Raw genomic sequence first — 19,209 nt, 5'->3', positions numbered from 1 at the left:
CTGACACAAGGAAAACACGATTTGGCCAGACAGACACTTGTACTGTATGTGAGGGAGGCAGGGAGCCGCAGAGGCAGAAAAAGTGAAATGGAAAACAGAGATGGAGAACAGTGCACTCTGTGTGTGTATGGAAGAAAGACAGAGATGGAGCGGATGGTACAGAGATGAAACAAGACACTAAAAGACCTCAAAAAGAGTTGCATGAGATCGAGATTTGAAGCCAAGAGATGATTGATTGAACACAAACCAGAGCAGTAGATGAAGTGGAGTGAGATCAGCAGTAGAGTTGCTGCTGTGCTATTAATACCTCCTGTCATTATTATTATGAATTTAAAGCAGAGGAGATGTTGTTTCCCTGCTACTCACTAGTAAACAATATCCTTTTCCCTTCATTTAAAAATTCTATTACTTTTGAAGTGACATTAATAGTGATGGTACTATGATGGAATGTAGAGGGGGTCTTGGGTTGGGGTAACAAGTGAGGAATAATCTATATGGAGAAGGAGTTTTTGTGTTGGCAGTCAGCTTTTGGCAGTCGGGGTTTAAATTTCAAGCCAGCAAAGCAGTTTCGAGTTGTGCCTTCAGTGAGCATTCACATACACTCTCTCGCATGCGCCATTTCAAAGGAGTACGCACACATGATTTTAAATACATACACATATCATTGCATTCTATTTCCCACACATACACATCCATGAGTTTCACACATATGATATGCCCAATATACACACGCCAAAGGAACATTTTGAAGGGGTGTTAAAACCAGTGCTTTTGGCTGTGTTGAATCTCCAGTGTAGTTGCCGTGGTTGTAATAGCCTTGTAAATTTCCTTTAAGCTGCTGTTGGGGTATGTGTAGTGGCCATTGTTGCAGGGTTGTTGGGACTGTGACAGACTCGGGCCATAAAACGCTGCAGAGTAGATAGAGCTAACCAGCTTTGGCTGTCAGAAAATGTGGGGAAAAGGAGGGGAAAGAAAAGAGAGGAAGAGATGGTAATTTGTGAAGCATAAGAGGAGGTGAATAAGGGAGCAAAAAGAGTAATGGGATGGGTGGACAAGGGGAGCAGAGAGGGCTCAGACAGATACAATTCAGTGGGGGAGGAATGAAGAAGGTATGGGACAAGGCAGGGATGAGGTGATTGAAATACGCTAAAGGGCTAGAGAGACCTAAAGATGCAAAGGTCAAAATGAGAAATGTGTTGAAAGGAGGAGAGGAGGTGCGAGGAAAAAAGGGGGATGAGAGCAGTAAAATAATAAGATTTCAGTGCAATGGAGGATGGAGGCAGTGTGACTAGGGAGCAAAATCAGAATGCTAAAAACGGGATTTGAAATATGTAAATAAATGAAAGTAAATGTTTCTAATGAGAGGTCAAGAGTGAAAAGAGACAATTTTATGCTGATTTGCTGATTAGCAGTGCAGTTCTAATAGTACACCATTGGTTGATGGATGAAATGAGGTCTAAAGTTTCTGCTGGAGAGAGAGAAAGAGAGAGAGAGATTAAGAAAACAGAGAAAAAAAGAGGGTAGGATAGAGGGACAGGGCTGAGCTATATGACAAGTAATTAAGAGAAAGTAGAGAAGATGAAAGAGGGGAAACTGAAACATTCGGTCTCTTGCTCCACTTATTTTTGTTTTGCCCTCTTGTCCCATTCACTCCTCTCACTTTTTTCTGTCTTCCCCTTGCTCCTTCTCTTCCCCTCTCCCCGCACACTATAAAAACAGCATGATTATGCTGCAGACTTGAGCTGCAGAACAAATCACATTTAGGGAAGGAGAGTGTGGAGATGGAACCAGCAGAGAGGCAGGAAAAGATTCCCACTGAGTCACAAAAAGAGAAAGAATGAGAGAGATTGCAAGGGGAATGAAAGCATATTGGAGTTCAGAATGAAACTATTGCAAAGCCAGGAAAAAAAACTACATGAAGAAAGAAAAAAAGAGAGGGAGAAAGAGTTTAGAGACCAGAGATAACAGGGAAGATTTAAAGAGAAAAAAGTTGCAAAAATTCTCCTGAGGCCCAGGAGAGAAGCGGAAAGGGGACCTTTAGGACAGCATTAATGAAGAAGATGCATGATGAACGATGCAATAAAAGATAAGGGAGATGAGAAGGAGAAAGAAGATGGGCCGAAAGGAGAAGGAACGCTGAATGACAAGGAATCAGGGATTAAATAAGGCAAAAGGTGGGGAGGAGATGGATGGAGAGACTCTGGGTTTAAATAAAAAGAGGAAAGAGGGAGATGTGAGAATGAGATTAGACAAGAAGACAGCGGGAGGAGAGAATTATGAGCTGTGGACAAAGTAAAAAATCGGGGACAGGGTAGTACACTCAAAAACTGAGAAGAAAGTGTGAGCTTAGGAGGGGAAAAGAGGACTTCAGAAAGGGACTGAACAAAGGTAATGAGAGAGACGACAGCGAGATTTGTAAAGGATTATGTATTATTTATGTACAGGGAGAATTTTTTTTCTTGGAACTGGATTTGATTGGCAGAGTTCTGCCTCCCTGTGAGATAAAGCGATAATTTTAGACAGGGAAGAGAAAGAGGGGAGAGGGAACGGGAGAGAGTTGCGGGTCTGCAGTGGGAGGTTTGGAGTGGAAGAACGTCAAAGTCAGCTTTTTCATAGAGTCGGAACGCTGCAAAACTCTGTGATTAACCTAGAGCAAGTGTTCGTACACACATGCACATAAATATACACTCACGCATATAAACACTGCACACTTCATTTGCATACATACCACAGAAACCGACTTGCCTCGCAGACTCACGGGATAACGCAAGATAAAAATATGTACATCCAGATGGGAAGTGATGGAGAAGTCGCCAAAGGACGAGCCCTTATGAGTGGAAACTATAAGCTGCTGTTATTGTTTTAATTAAAGCGGTAACAACATCAGGGGTTATGCATTGTAGTCTACAGCACCAGTTCCCTTGTAAATCCGTGACCAGCATGCAAAGAAAACACAAGCACTTGGCCCTCGTCCAGTTGAAAGATAATGACAGATAATGAATAGGGAGACAGTGCTGCACTTCTTCAAGGATACATGAGGGCTTGTTTGGGGCAAATGGAGACAGTTCATCTCTTATGTGGCTTGTCTTTCTGTTCAATCTTCACCTTTCTCCACCTTCAAAGACATGGAGAGAGTGAGTTAAGGGGAGAGTGATACCAAGTGAGAGAGACCCAGCAAGGCCGTAATTCAGCCTGCTAACCCTGCACCAGTGAGACAGTTTCTAGAATTTACCGTGACCAAGGGTGAGCCAGCAGTCCACCTGGCTGCCTCCCAAATCCCCTTCTTTTAGCTCTCTACACCTCCTTTCATCCCCTCACTCTGTCCCACTACCCACCGGCTCCCTTGGCTAATAACTCACCCTATTGTGGGACCATTAGGACGGGTCCCTTGTCTTATGAATTTGCCTGCCTATTATTTATTTATTTGTTTATGTATTTTGAAATGATGGCCCTTCTTGGATGTCTCCTGCCATAGTAAATAAGGGCCTCTATTTTCTTTTCCAGGGCTGTGACAGCGGGGGCAGTGGCATGGGAAATGATAGGAATTTCACTGCTATAAAATACTGCCCCCGCTTGGTTGGAGAGAGAAGTGATTGTTTTTGCTCCCCATCCAGTTTTATTTATCCACTGCCATAACCGTCAGTGCACTACCATGATATCGATTGCACTCGCCATTCTCTCTTAATACGAGTCGACGCTTGTGGAGTATTTTATTATGGGCACAGATTTTAATGGGGCCGAGATTAATACCTCTGTCACAGAGGTTGATTCCCTCCCCCTCCTTCTCATTCCCTCTGTGGATTGTACCATGCTGGTGATCAGAGGCACAGGCTCATGGCCTTGATGTGAATGGCAGCCTATAAAACCTACAGTCAAACTAAAGTGCTGTACCCAGCTGCGTTACGAGCGGGAGTTGAAGAATATGCGTCATCTCTCGCATATTTCGTCCAGCCCCCACCAGCTGCATTATTATACCCGAACCATCACTTCCTAACTCCCTGCTATCATTTCCTGGTTAGAGCCCTCATTCCCCGTCATCTCTATATCCCTCTGCTCTTTCGTTCTCTTTGCTAAGATTGATCATACACCAGCATGCAGCAGGTGTTTCTGGGTGGCATCTCTCAGAAAGCAACTGCGGATGTCAGTCGTCACTGATGCATAAGCCACTAATGAGTTTTAATTTTTATTTTTCTTTCCCGCTTTTCTTTGTGCTTTACTGCCATCCCACCACAGCTAATTTTCTTTGAAGAGGTGACAGCTGTCAAGAGAAGTGGGTGTACAAATGGACAGCTAATTAGTTTCTCTGGCCTCAACCCAGAAGCAAACTTTTGACCACTTTCTGTCTTGCTCTTAAGGGCACGCTTACTGTCGGTTCCGATGGGTCACTAGTCACGCGCAGACCCTGCACTGTTTTTGTCAGGATGCGCAGCAGCGCTTTTGCAATTACATCTGTTTAAGACAATGGTGGCCAAGCCCAGTTTCTATGGTGATGAGTAATAACAGCCATTAGAAAAATAATTGGGATGGCAGTGGCAGGCCCTGATGGCCCCCGATATGAATCACAATATTGATGCAGAGAATGAGAGCAATAATGACTACAATTAGTGGTAATTGTCAAGATTTTTTTCTCCATTCCATAAAGTATTAGAGTCTCCTTTGTCTTTATTCCCCCTTGGTTTCTTTCTGACTTCGGTTCAATATCCACTGTGTCTCTGTGTTTCCCCTGACGTGATGAATATGTAGGCTTTGAGTATTTCATTAAAAAAGATTATAATCAAAGGGGGATTAGATTTGGATGAAGTTCCAGGGATCAGATGATGTCAAAGTAGCTTAATTGCAGTATGTTAACACCTGCATGTGCACACTCAGTGCACACACAGACATGCATGCAAAACCTGCTCAGGACACACACTCTGTTGCCGATATAGACATTTATTTTGGCCCAAAGCAGTCAAGTCAGCAACTCTTAGTACAGCAGCTGCCATCTGTTTGTCTCACAACATTTCTTTCTTTCTGAAGGTGTTTTACAACGCTCAGAGACACTGCTAGACACAGCAGTGAAATATATATAGTACTGCCATCTTTATCAGTTCTTCTCATTGCCTGCTTCATCACTGTGTTTCAATATTGGTGTCGTTCTTCCTCTAAATCCTCCCTGCAGCCAACACATTGCCAGGGAGAGAGGAAATGCAAATGGAGATGCAAATTGATAAATACTAGTTTTGGAGGCCCAGCAAGCTGGTACTCTCTTCAAGGCAATCACATTCCACTCCTGGCTGGAACCATATGACTAATTGCTCCGCAAATCATTTGAATTCAAACGACGGCTCTCAGTGTCCATTGTGCTCAGCGGGAGGTGTGACTCAGCCGAGTCGTGTCAACAGCCTGACCCACAAACATGGAGGGTGCAACAATCAGAGCTTAATCAACCTCCTCATTACTGACTCTTGAGCTGTCAGCAACATCAAAGAGGCTCCCTGCTATTGCTCAGCCCCCTTGTCTAAAAATATTGAGTTGGAGGACCCAGACAAGTTTGTTTGAAAGACTATGTAAGACAGTTTTTGGGACTGTGAAAATCACTTTCCGTACACACGTGCTTCTGTGTGTGTCTGTGCTCATTTGTTATTGCGTACTTTTCCAACCACGTGTACATGAAAGTGTCCCTATGAGAACCATTTCATTTGGATAATGGAGTGTAATCAGTGGGTTTAGAATGCACCTGGTAGAGAAATGGCATTAAGAATGTGTGAAGTCCAATTAAAGCTCCCATCTTGGTTTCATAGCTCGGCACTTTGGCCAATTACAGACTTGTACAGTAATGCTGCTGCAACTTAAACTGTTCATATACACACAAGTAGTGAGAGGGCAGCAGTGTGGTCATCTGTTTGAATGAAATTGAGTTATGTGCACATGTGTTTGGCTGTATGCCACCAGGTTTGTGCTTATGCATGGCCATTCAAGCATGTATTTAAAGCCCAAGAGACAAACAGCCACTTAAAGATTTAAGTGTTATCTGTTCAAATGTGTTTGTTGATGCATTGTGTTAGACTAGCCCAAAGCAATGTTGTATGTGTGTGTTTGTGCATGTAAAGAAACAAATAGCAGTAATTATAATCATCCATCTTATTATCGTATGAATGCAGTGCTCGAGAACCTTCTTTTACCTGTTGAGTCCTTCGGTGGCTTCTCTTTTGCTCTCAATCGCTTTATCACTTTATCTCTTTCTCTTTTTTCCCTCCTCTTCAACATTTCTTTCATCATTGTGTCTGTGTGATGAATAGCAAGTAAATGAATCATCCTTTAAGTACTATATTTTATAAGATTCAACCTCAAGAGAATTGAACAACTCTCTCTATTCCCTCAATCTGTTTTCTTTACTTTTCCCCTTCTTTCTTCTGGATTGTCCAACCTCTGTATCACTATGTTTACGTCTCTCTTTATCTCCCTCAGCCCATTGTCAGGCAGTGCAAGCAGAGAATGTAACAGTCTTGGAGGGGGGTACGGCTCAGATCTCCTGCCGCCTGCAGAACTACGATGGATCAATCGTGGTCATCCAGAATCCCCGCCGCCAGACTCTCTTCTTCAACGGCACGCGAGGTGTGTATCTGCGTGCACGCTGGTCTCTGCAGACAAACCTAATTTATCCTTGTCTATGTATTTGCCTTTGGTGACATTTAAAGCGAGCCTTTTAAACACATTAGCAGTGACTCACCAACACTTTCACTTTACATTTTTCTTCTTGCAAATGTCCTCATTTTCCCTTTGAAGTGATTTCACATTAGAAAGTCAGCTAACCACCACGTGAAATTAGGAGATGGGTTTACTGTGTGCCCTAACAGTGTGACTACTTATCTGTTTTAAAAGCACAGTTCGAAGCTTTCTGCATAATCCGTTGTTAACCCCAGTGATGAGATCAGAACTTATTAAAGTCCTCATTAGAGCATGGCCTTGACAATCACATGTTTTTTTTAAATACAGCTTTATGGCAAATTATCATTGTAACCAATATTTTAATGAAGGCAGAATTCACTGAGGGCCTCGGGGTAGGCAAACTCTACCTGTTTTTTTTTCTTACTAATTAAGGGCAGAAGTTGCTACCTTAGCCAGATTTGCAGCAGAAATGCTGCTAGGAAACCTCTGAGCAAAAGAACAGCGATCAAGGATATTAAACATTGCTTTGAATTTTGTGTGTAGCAGCTTAATTGAACCAAAAAATGTGTTATTTATGCACTACATAATCTATGTGATAAGACATTAGTTTGGGCTTAAGGCTACAGTTTAATACTGTGGCTTGTAAATGTTCACAGTAAAGGGGAGGATGGTGTATGTGCTTAGTTCAGGCATATAAGACACCAGTAGCCTGGTCTCCTCCGAGCTGAGCCCCTTTCCTTCAAGTCAAACGCAAACAAGTTCTCAAAGGAGAAAAAAAACAAGCACAAAAAACATAGACACTGATCAGTAAAGAGGAAAATATCTGTTTAACTCCCTTATTTAGTGAGCTGGATTTAATATTAAAACCAAACAAACTTTGAAAACAAAATCCTATTAACCAGCTAATCAGCTAGCTGCTGCAATCTCTCAGTAACGAAGGGCCAGCACAAATGTGTTCACAGATGCTTGGTTTTGAGCATACATGATATTGTTTTGCACAGGAGTCTTCCCCCGCCAAAATCACATCAAAAGCACAGTCTGCAACAAGCGTAAAAATCATCTCTATCTGTTTGGAAGAGCAGCCAACTAGAAATCCCCAAATCCCTTAGCAAAATCGCTTGCTCATCTTTCATCCAAGGAGCTTTCTGTTGTGAAAACTTCTCAACAGTGTCTACCTTAGAAGATCTACATACCAAGATCCAATTCTTTCCTTCAAGTGGCAGAACACTCGTCTCTCTAGTGCCTAGCTACTCCAAGAAATTTGTTTTGATTACTTGTTATTTGGAAAAGGATTTTTTCGCCGCTGTAATTGCGTGACAGGTGATAAGACAGATAATCTGTTTGCTGAGCTAACTTCATTCAAGCTGCTCTTGATGACTGTTTCTGAGCTCCTGAGTATCGTACACATTAACATTTTAATTCCAATCTGCAACTCTCGCTAAGTCAATAATTCTGAATTCTTATCTGAGCATCTTAAAATTTGACTTTTACAAAACATTGCGTTTGTGCATTAGACAGTCTAAGGTCCTAATAGTTATTTTCATGCCACTGGCAGTTTTAATGCAGCTTTAAAGATTTAATAGTTTGTTTTTCAGTGTGCAGTAAGTAGGTAGACATTGTAAAATGCTAAAAGGAGCTTAATGTCAAAATAATGAACGGCCAATAGATCAAGAGCTGATTTTCTTGGTGAGTTGGTACAAGGTGCAATGCTCAGACTTTTTAAAACCTTTTGCTTTTGACCACAGTAAAAAGGAGACTCTTATACCTCAAAGTTGTAATTGCAATCATCTTTTGTGATATTTATATATGTGAAAATCTGCACTTGAACACGTTTTCAACTTTCTAATCATTAAAACCTGCAGTTCTTGTAATTACATTGATCCGGCAATCAACACTCCCACACTCCCCACAGGAACAGTCTGCAAAATAGCAGTCAATGAAAGTTTTCTGAACAGAATGCAAAGATGAGAGAAAAATCAGTAAAAACAAAAAACAGTTGCAGGCGTAGTTTCACTGTTCACAGGTGCAGCACTCCAGTGCTTTTGTTCCACACACTTAGCCTTCACTTGTTAGTCACCTCGATCACGGAGCGGACGTAATTGGGTAGTTGAGGTTGCTGCTTTGGGAAACCTTGTCCCCCAAATTCTATCAGATCAGCACGCTGCCGGTAAGTTCCATTAAGTATTTAAACAGAGTCGCTCCGTCTGCTCTCCCACGAGGCTTGGACTTGCACCCTTTGGAAAGCATGATGAGGCCTAATCAAAACGAGGAAGAAGAAGCGGTTTGAAGGCTCAAATGAAAGAGAAAATGAGAAAGAAAGAAAAGAGTGAGGGAAATGAGAAAAGGTGCTGAGGGTTAAGAAAAACACAGCCACAGAGAGAATAAGGAAAGGGAGGATCAGTTGCTGAAGAAAGACACAGCATTAGGAAGTGCTCCAAAGTCTAGCAAAGCTATAAAGCATTGATGGCTTCCCATAACTAATTTGGCTCCTGTAAGAACAAAAAAAGCCTCATTGTGGACATTTTCTGGGAGTGTAAATTGCACCTCACTCTGGCTCTCGCCACCTCCACCATTTCTTCCATCACTTCCACTCTATTGCCCATCTGCCACCCAGATTACAGGCTAAGAAACTAAGACCTTTCTCTGCTGATGTATTCCACACTAGCCGCCCAAACAGAGCTGCTGCACTAAGTGCAGTGAATTAGACTGCCTGTTTTGCTAGTGAGCAACTAGTCAGGGTTGTTTTTTATGGGATTGTGGGGACAGAGAGCTATAATAGAGCAGTAGAACTAACTAAATGGACCCTTTCTCCGTAGTGGTCCATATCTCTCATTCTCATCTTATTGCCAACTCTCCACAGCATGCAAATGAGATAGGACAATCATGGTGAACTTGGACTTGAACAGAAGTCTGACATTTAGTTGCCATTTAGTGCAGAGAGGGGGAAAAAGATTTACCTGTCTGCAGGGAATGGCTCTCTAACAATGCTCTCATTGCCATCCGATGGAGGGGAAATTTTAGGGGTGGGGTGGACAGATTAGTGTGGTGTACCTCCAAGAAAAGTGGACCAACTCCATTGCCCCAGGCTGCTCTCTTAGTCTCCTGTGGATTTCTGTCTTTATCTTATTTTTCTCTGCCTGCTGCATTATGTAGTCTATTTTTCTCGTTTTTCTACATCCCTATTTGCTCTCTCTCGCTCACACACTCACACACACACACAAGCATGCACACACTCCCGCAAAGCTAATATCTATACCGTAGTGTCTGTTCTGTGTTGTAAATTGTCCTGCGAGATGGCCAGGCCAAATCCAACACAAAGGAAAGAAGAGAGGGACAGAATAAAATAGAGATGGAACATGAGGGAGGTTTCACAGCCAAGTCAATACAAAGTGAGTCTCAAAGGTATTTATGAGAATCTATGGACATGAAACTACTGTCAACCACAGACTGTTATTGGTGTTATTTGTCATTATCAGCATTTTTCTCCCTATTGATTGTACTCTTTCTTTGCTAACAAAGGGAAAGTTGTTACATCTTCATTACTCCTCATCCCTCATGTCACTGTCCTTTCTTATTTTTCTCCTTTTTTGGATTATATGGTTAGTAATTGTAGCTTATTGGTCTGAGATTCGGGATTGGCTTCAAAATTGTTGCCTTTAATGCCTTTTGTTATTTTCTATTGTTTGACCTACACAGTATGTTATACGCAACTGTAGTATTCAGCACGTATCTCTGACTCAAAAGTTTGTGCCTCTGAATTTAATATCTTTCCAAAAATGAAATAAATAGCGTGTTTCAGTTCTTCAGAGAAAGTAAAAACAATAATGATTAAAATCTAATAAGACAAACAATAAAAATGCCAGACGCTAATTAAGCATGGGCTTAGAGAGGAAAAAGCATGCACTTAAAAAGAGAGCGAACAAATGCATTCTAGTTAACCAAAGTCCAATCATTGCTTGGGGAAATGAACGACACTCTCCCTCTAAGCTGGAAATGAGTGAACCAAGACATCTGTTATGTTGTATCAATGTGCAGCCTGGAGCTGCTCCACCGAGACTGACTTTGCAAAACTGTTTATGAACTTTTCTATATCAAACCAAGCTTTGGATTTAACAGCACTATCAATTCCAGAGCGGCAAATCAACAGGGGTGCTGTCGCAGCCACAGTTTCTCCCATCTTTTGTCATTTTTTTCCTCTGCAAAGCTGTTCATGGGAGTGACATCGCAAACAGAGGGTGAAGACTCTTGTTTCAGAGTTGGTGAGATATAACTGACTGTTTGCTATTACAGCGCAAACGATCATGAGGCCACGAAGCAACTGATTCCAATGATCAAAATGTCATGTACCTCTATTGAAGCAGCCTTCAGCTTTCTTGTGCTGTTTGATAGATACTTTCAAAATACTGCAAACAAAATGTAAATGCACTGAATTTTCAAAGATGCACAAAAAAAAGCAAATCGTGTTATTTGCAAAGTACTTTCAACCAGACTTGGCCAATTTGATTCAACTAGAGTCATGTCAGAAGTCCACCCCAACCTGTAACTTTGGACCTATAATTTTAATCTTAGCTGTAATAAAAATACATGCAGTTCCAGCAACCTGTTCTTGCTTGGTCAGTAACAGGCTGCCTCAATGGCCTTCCAACTACTCGTCCTAATTGCTTTTATTTTGCATTGCTGTACAGGTTCATCCTAGCCTGTCTCAAGACCTCTGAATCTCTGCCCACATAGAAGATACGTGTAGAGTTCCTGAACTGATGGTTATTTCTTGAGCAAAAGTAATGTCCTTTGTCTGTGCTGACCCCTCCCTCCAAAAAAATAACAGAAAGTTACCCCAAACCTTGCATCAAGGTTAGATAAGACTGACGCAAATAAGCAGGTTGTTATGTTGTTCGCCATGTCTGACAGAACACTTGCCTGACCACCTGAGGCGTACAGAAGCAGACGAGGCGAAGATCCTCAAAAGCACTGTCACTGCACAAAAGTCCTGTCAAAAGAATTCTTTCGCTTTAAGCGCAGTTTATGTTGCAATTTCATTCAGTCTGGTTCTCATTGCAAAAACCTGCATTTTGCTGAATAAAAGTCCAGCCGACTCTGGACTAGTCTTTTAGTGAGTTTTCTTTTTAACTTGTTTTTATACTCTACCCAGTATATTTCACAGACAATCACAGTGCTTTTTGGTTCACCACATCTCCCTGACACCTTTGGTTGCTTATTTATCAAGTTACGATTTTACCATATTTAGTGTATGAAGAGGTTTTTTGTGTTTATACACACAGAATGAAGAAAGTATGGAGCTTTTCATTGATCTAGTGTTTCCTTTCAAGCAGCCAATTATCTAAATCTCTTTCATTTTGATATTTAATAGCTTTGGAAGGTTGATTGTGGCCAGATTGTGGCCATTTAAGCTACCCATCACCAGACCCGTTTATTGATTTAGCCAAGTCTACACCGAGCTCTTTTACCTGTTGCGCAACCTTTCAGAAGTTGAAATGTCTTTTCAGGTTTCATCAGCTGTCTCGATCACAACAAAGTGGCCAATCAAAGTAGAATACAGGATCCTAATAACTGACCAGTTGGAACTACTTTGTCACCAACTGATTAGCTCCCTCTTGTGGAGAATTTGCATCCTGCAGAATAAATTACCTTTTGTGGGGACTAGATGTCAGCTTCCTGATATGCTTTTAAAAATGTAAAATTGACAGATTTACCAAGATGAAAGCCTGCCAAGTAAAATGTATGAAAACAGAAAATTTGTAAAATATGGCATCCTTAGCAGTCATAGCTTTCGTGTCTGCGTGAATGTAAAAAGATCTACATACGTTTTTTGGCTTTAATTAATAATGTCACAGTGGTTAGATTTTAAATAAATGCTTTACATTATAACTAGCAGTGGTTCCATATTCGTGTAGTGGATTGCACATTTGCTTAACAAGCTTAAGATTGCCTGATTCTGCCTGAGTTGGGAGGAGACACAAATCCCTTTGTGTCAAGAAGGGCATCCGGTTTAAAACCTGCCAAAGGAAACCTGCAGCGCTACCTGTTGTGGTGATCCCACATGACTAAGGGAGCAGCCAAAAGTAGCTTTGTTTCTTATTTCATTATAAATTGTGACTGTCTTTTTTTATATTTGTTTGCTGACTATTGAACTCACCACCCATCATCTTGTTCTTGAGTTCCTCACCAATTCCACATTTTTGTTCCATGTCATTTTCATCACCCCTCCCTTTCTTTCCCACCTTTTCACGGTCCTCTTCTCCGTATCCTCAACAATGCCAACTCATGCGGTTTCACTTCCGCGCCACCCTTTTCCCTCTCCTACTCTCTTCTTTGTCTTTGCCCAATTCCAGCCTTGAAGGACGACCGTTTCCAGATGGTGCTCTTCACGCAACGGCTGGTTCGCATCACACTGACCAACGTTAGCGTGTCCGATGAGGGCGGCTACTTCTGCCAGCTCTACACGGATTCCACGCACCACCAGGTGGCGACACTCTCGGTCTTGGTTCCCCCAGAGACACCCACAGTGGAGGTGAAGCAGGAGGCTGTGGAGGGCGGCGAGGCGGAACTCACCTGTGTGTCACCACGCAGCAAGCCGGCCGCCACCCTGCGATGGATGCGTAAAGGACGGGAGATAGCAGGTACATGGCTGACAGATGGACTGATGAATGCTCAAATGATTGTTTGAGTTAAATGAGGGAGTTAATTGGGTAATAAAGGGCAGGTGAAGTAGAATGGTTGGGTGATATCACAGATTGAGTGCTGAATAAAAGAATGAGTGATTGATCGGTTGATTGGGGACTAGCAGATGGATGTGTTGATAGAAGCAGGTAAAAAATAGATGAATGATAAGTGAGCAGGGAAATGTGCGTCTGGGCTGTGGGGCTGCCATGTTTTTTTTCTCTCCAAACCACTTTCTACATTTTGATTCACTTTTTTTGTGCAATATTTATAGGCAACAGTAAAGTTCCAACTGATTAACAGCACTTCTTTTGAGACCGGAACAGTAGTATTCCTTCTATTTCAAGCTAATTGAAGAAGTAAATCTGTGTTCATTAAATCAACATCAGCTAAATAATGTAACACTTTTGCCTCTCCGTGTCCACTACAGTGAACATCTTTTCATTCTGAAAACATATACATAGACTTTGTCCGTTCTCTCAAGCTAATCTCTCATGAAAATTAATTTCAGTTGAATTTACTTGCACGTAATCTGACAAGCACACTATTATATTAAACTGCCAGAAGCCTCGCGCACTCCTGATTTTCTTCTTTTCCCATGCTATCTCTTTTACAGCTTCGTGAAGACAGTTTTTAATTCAACATCTTCTGACTTTCCCTACTTCTTTGCTGCTGATAAATCTATGAGCCATCCATCAATCAGATACCCTGATCTATCCTTCGTCTCTAACTCACTGTCTCCTTTGGGTTCCCTCAGTTAAAGGAGCACTTCGCTCAATAATACATCTGAGAACTATCTTTCCATGGCCCTTCAACCTATTTAACCCCCGAGAAATCATTTTTGTTTGTTTTTACACCCACCCATTTTTTTTTATTAATTTTTTTTGTTAAATCAGCATTTGTGTTTGATTTAAATTGCTCCAAAACTTTATCAGTTGACTGAGCAACAACAAAACAGCTCTTGGGGACTAAGTCATGCAAAGCATTTCTGACTGAGGCTTATTGTTATTATTTTTATTCGGTTTTATCTCCAGTTTTTAATATATGCAGACGGTATTGTTCAAAAGTACAAACTGGTGTCAGATGTGTTTTGTATTGTTATTAATTCATTCATTTATCTGTAACTTCAGATAGCTCTGCACGGACCAGATTAAATAAAGCGCGATAATCTGTTGTCAGCAGCTTATTGGACATGCACTGAGCAGCGTTTTGCCCTTTTAAACTTCATGTCAGCTGTCATCTCTTTTACCTTCTATTTTTGTCTGACACCGGGTGTCTCTTTCATCCAGTCTCTTCTCTTTTTCTCTGTCAGAACGCACCTGTCACCGTCATTCTGTGTCTTTTCTCCATGTCCTTATGCTTAACTTCTTCACCTTCTTTTAAAGCAGTCTCTTTTTTCCTGTGAGTTTCACTGCTGACAAAGACGTGAGGCTCCTCGGCGTAGTTGTTGGCTACACAACACTTTAAGAGTCTAAGAGACAGACAGGGACTGTCCTTTTACCTCAGTTGTCTTATCTTGTTTCCTAATGCTTCTCTCTCCTCTCTTCTCTTCCCTTCTTTTCTCTCGCCTCCTCTCTTCCACCCATCTCTTTTGGCCCTGAGTTAAACGAACTGTGACACTAAAGGTTAGAAGCAGATCCCAACAGATATCAGAAGTACTCTTTAATTAAGACGCTATCTTCCCGCCGCACCCTTATTCTTGCTCATCAGCACACGCTGGCATCCTCTCAGGCCTCGATTAAGCTCACTTTCATTTGCTTGCCAGCAATAATTGAAAATTCAGTGCAATATAAGTATATTGTATTCTGCCTAAACAAGCACAAACTCCCAATACGTGACCATGTCAAGTCCCGTTAGTTTGCTGCCACTATTCCTCCTCCCTCCGTCTGTCTCTCCTCCTCCTCTCTTCTTGCATCTTTCTTCCACTCTGCATCTGCCTCGCGCTGTTATCATCCTCTTTCATGTCTGCCCCCACCACCCCACCCCTCTCACACACACACACAGACACACACACGCATCAATCATGCTTGTTTTGCTGCCCTCGTTCTCTCTCTGTGCGTCCCTCTCTCCTTTCCTTTTATTCTCTCACCCTGTTCCTTTGACGTCCTTCTCTCTCTCCATGTCTGGCTCAGTTAAAATCTCAATTGGGTTATGCATATTTTCTCTTTTTATCCTTCTCTCTCCTCTATCTCTCTCTCTCTTTCTTTCGCTCGCACGCAGACAAAACATTCAGTTGATTTACTATCGGAAAACAAACTGTGCTGCTGCTCATAATTGCCATGAAATATAGATGCAAATTGCTTTCTATTCTCTCTATCTCTTATTTGCTCCCTCACCACTCATCCTCCCCTTTACAGGTACCTGGTGATGCTCTAAAAAGCTCATTCATCAATCCCTCACTTCTTACTCTCTTTCTGCTCAGTTTTTCTATCCCCCTTTGGTTTCTCATCAAAAAAAGAAAGCGAAATCCCTTCTTCTCCTCCATCTCGCCTTCTCCCTGCAGCTCACAGTCCCTTAACATAGGTGTGATGTCTCAGCAGGGAGAAAGTAAGAACGGGCATATTTTGGCTGCTAAAATGTTTCTTGGCCACCTCATCTGTATTATTTACTTCCATTCTTTCAATCCCCCCTGCTTCTCCTGCCTGTCTCCAGGTGTGGTATCCCTGCAGGACAATGGGAAGACATTCAGTGTGTCCAGCACCATCCGCATCCCGGTAGAAAGGAAAGACGATGGGGCAGCACTGAGTTGTGAGGCATTCCACCCTGCACTTAATGGGCAGAAGAGGATTCGGCATTATCGCCTGGATGTGTATTGTAAGTCCCTTCTCTTCTTTTGTGTGTGTGTGTGTGTGCCTCCAAACAATTTCTATCCATCTTTCAGACAAATTAAGTAACATAATGTTCATTGCCAAAAACAAACATTATTTCATCTGTAATACTGTCACTGAAAGTGCTACTTCAGGCCTCTTCATTATAGTGTTTTACTTTAATGCCAGCAATAATTTTGTCAGGTTAGCAGCCTCATTTTTCAAACGGTGATATCTCATTTTAGAATGATCCTCATTTATACACCATCCAGGATTTTAACAGAGTGATATTCAGAACTGCCCTGTATGAGACCTGCACTCATTAAAACCTAATACATACAAATGCTGTCATGCAGGGAGCTGCCAGAGATAGGAACATGGCCAGGTTAGGCTCCTGGCCTGTTGTTTAAACAGCTAAACAACATCAAGTGAAAGAAATGTGGAGTATATTAGTATGTGAAACAATCCCTGCCCTACATTGACTTTGTCTTTTTGTTGCTGATGTCTTTGCACAAGTTTGTGTGCACTAAATTGTAATGTCCTCTTAGATGAGGCAAAGCGGGAAAACTACTGAAAGAGATAACTCCCTGGGTTTTTGTATTATATATTTTATGCCACACTAAATTGTCAGCATTTGTTTGGGGTTTTTTGTGTTCTTTTTGAAGTCTGTTTCAGTAGAATCAGTGTATAAAATGAGAAAATCAGATGTAAGCTTGTCAAGTTTTTGATGTTTGTTTTTGATGTGAGGAGGAACAAATATTTGCTTTCAGCTCAATGTTTTGATTTGAAGATATTAATTTGTACTACTGTGTTTGCATGCTGCCTAAGTGAAACCAAAAACTGAAATGGACTGGAAGATAAAATTTAGAAAAAAAGAAGGCACTTTTTGGAAAATACAGGGAAATGCGTCACAGTAACAAAATCCAGAAATGACAGAGACTAATCAAAAGCAGCGTGCCAGCAGGACCAAAACAAGGGACACTCAAATATACAGGGTGTGGTTCTGTTAACCTAACCACCAGAGCTGATTGCAGCCACTCAGGCAAAAGACAATGCTTCCGATCCCACCAGAGTACACTTTGGAAAAATTCCAAAAATGACTCTCCCCTCAGAATTTCTACTTTTTCATGGAAGTCACGTCAAGCAGCGCAGAGCAGATGAGGAGGACAGGAAGTTCGACATGGGGACGGCATAGAGAATCTGGTCAGTTTTCAGAATATGAGAACCCATGCAGACTAAACGCTCCATTTCTGAAATGCTACTGGTGCGCCTTGAAGTCTTGTGATAATGGAGCAAAAGTGTGTCAGAGGCAAGACATCAAAGACATGTACCACATGTATTTGAGGGGTCAGGAAAAGAAGGAAAAGGGAACAACAACATAAAGTCTGTGGGGAAAACGCACAAACTATACACACCAGGGAAAAGGCTAATAAGACAGGTGACAAGACACAGAAAATACTACACAGGGACAGAACAAAACAAAAAACATGTTCCAGCACAAAAATCGTGGCACATTTTTATTTTATTTTATTATATATATATTTTTTAGAAAAACAAAGATTGTGCAAAGTTCATTTTGTTTTGTTTTTTCATGTGGATCCCTATTTCCTTCCATACTGGAATTGTCTTGTGGGCAGCAATTGATAAAAGGCATTATTATAGCAGATAAACTGTGATGAGAATACAAGATAAAAGTGCATACAGTGTAGTCTCTCTTCTTCCCCAATATTAATCTGATGAATTTCAGCAGTCAACCATATTCAGTAACTCCATTAGTTCTATCTTCACTGTTCCTGACAGCTTGATGTGATTGCTTGATCCAACAATATATCGTTTTGAATAGTCAAACATTTCCCAGGCATATGTAAACATTTATAGATGTGGATGATTCATATTTAGCGAATATGTTTACATCGGCCTTGTGAGTTCAATTAATTTGCCACTTCTATATTAATGTTTGTTGATAGATCAGACTGGTGAGCTATCAACAAACATTAACATCTCTGCCTGGATGCTCCTCCAGCCAGAAAACTGGCAATAATGACCAACCGCGGGTGTGGATTTGGCTCCTGATTGTTCTGTTACTGAAGCAAGTGCACTACAGCAGCTGCTGGAGCGGTGGGCTGCTTACGATAACAGGTGTCTAAACCATAGGATTGTCGCACGGTTGCCTTGGAAACAGATGTCAAAGATAATTTTCCTTCCATGTTCTAACTTATCCCTTTCTGTTACCTGTCTTTTGTTTCGGATTCTTCTTTTCTTTCTTGATTTTTTTTTCCTGTTCCTGTCTGATTCTTGCATCATTCAGGTCGAGAAATGTTTTTTCTTTTTTTTCTCTGAAATGCTTACTCATGTCACCCTCCTCCTTTCTGCTTTTCTACAGTTGCACCTACAGTTCGAATTGTTCCTCCTGCTGGCATTTTGCGAGAGGGCGACTCGCTCACCCTCACCTGCTCTGTCACTGGGAATCCTCTGTAAGTCTATGTGTATATGTATGTGTGGTAAACAGCTTGGCATTGGTGCGCTTTACATTAAGAATGTGCTGCTTTTGTCTTGCTTTCCACATTATTTACCAGGACACATTACGAAGATAACGCATTCATGACAAATGAATTTAGCTTTACTTTTCACAAGATGTGTAAAAGTTCTGTTTGCCATCTGGTTTCAGGCGCTACTTGTGAAAGTGTTGCAGGCTGTCATAAGAGAGAGATTTTTCCATAATTTTTCAAATGAATTCCAGATGAAGTAATCATAAATTATAAATTGTTTGCCTCGACAAAGCAACGGGTTTTGACAAATCAGTTTAAGGGTACGCAAACATCGTTTGACTGACAAGGGCATGCAGGAGTTTGCAGAGTTCAGTATCAATCCTTACAAATAGAAAATTTAGCAAAATTGAATCGTGTCTAACACAGTTTTGTGGAATTGTTTTGAGCTGCTGCTACAAGAATGACATTTCATTTCTAATATTGCTAAAGATTTGTAAGGCTTGACTTTATCTCTGCCAATCTGTTAGTAGAACTCTGTTTTACACATTTACCCAGACCATTAATTATAGATCATAATTAAATCC

At 41.3% G+C, this 19,209-nt stretch overlaps 1 protein-coding gene across 4 annotated transcripts in view; it reads left to right on the top strand.

Moving 5' to 3' along the window:
• Positions 1–19,209, top strand: part of cadm4 (cell adhesion molecule 4) — a 159,106-nt gene that overhangs the window by 117,167 nt on the left and 22,730 nt on the right. For all 4 annotated transcript variants that reach the window (XM_085178782.1, XM_085178779.1, XM_085178781.1 and 1 more), the window contains exons 2-5: positions 6,451–6,597; positions 13,002–13,289; positions 15,982–16,143; positions 18,520–18,610. In XM_085178782.1, coding sequence (XP_085034908.1) covers positions 6,451–6,597; positions 13,002–13,289; positions 15,982–16,143; positions 18,520–18,610 — 688 coding nt within the window. The remainder of the gene's footprint in view (positions 1–6,450; positions 6,598–13,001; positions 13,290–15,981; positions 16,144–18,519; positions 18,611–19,209) is intronic.

Source organism: Neolamprologus multifasciatus, chromosome 11 (genome assembly GCF_963576455.1).
Source record: "Neolamprologus multifasciatus chromosome 11, fNeoMul1.2, whole genome shotgun sequence".
NCBI classification, from domain to species: Eukaryota; Metazoa; Chordata; class Actinopteri; order Cichliformes; family Cichlidae; genus Neolamprologus; species Neolamprologus multifasciatus.
This window is presented reverse-complemented; position numbering and strand designations above follow the sequence as displayed.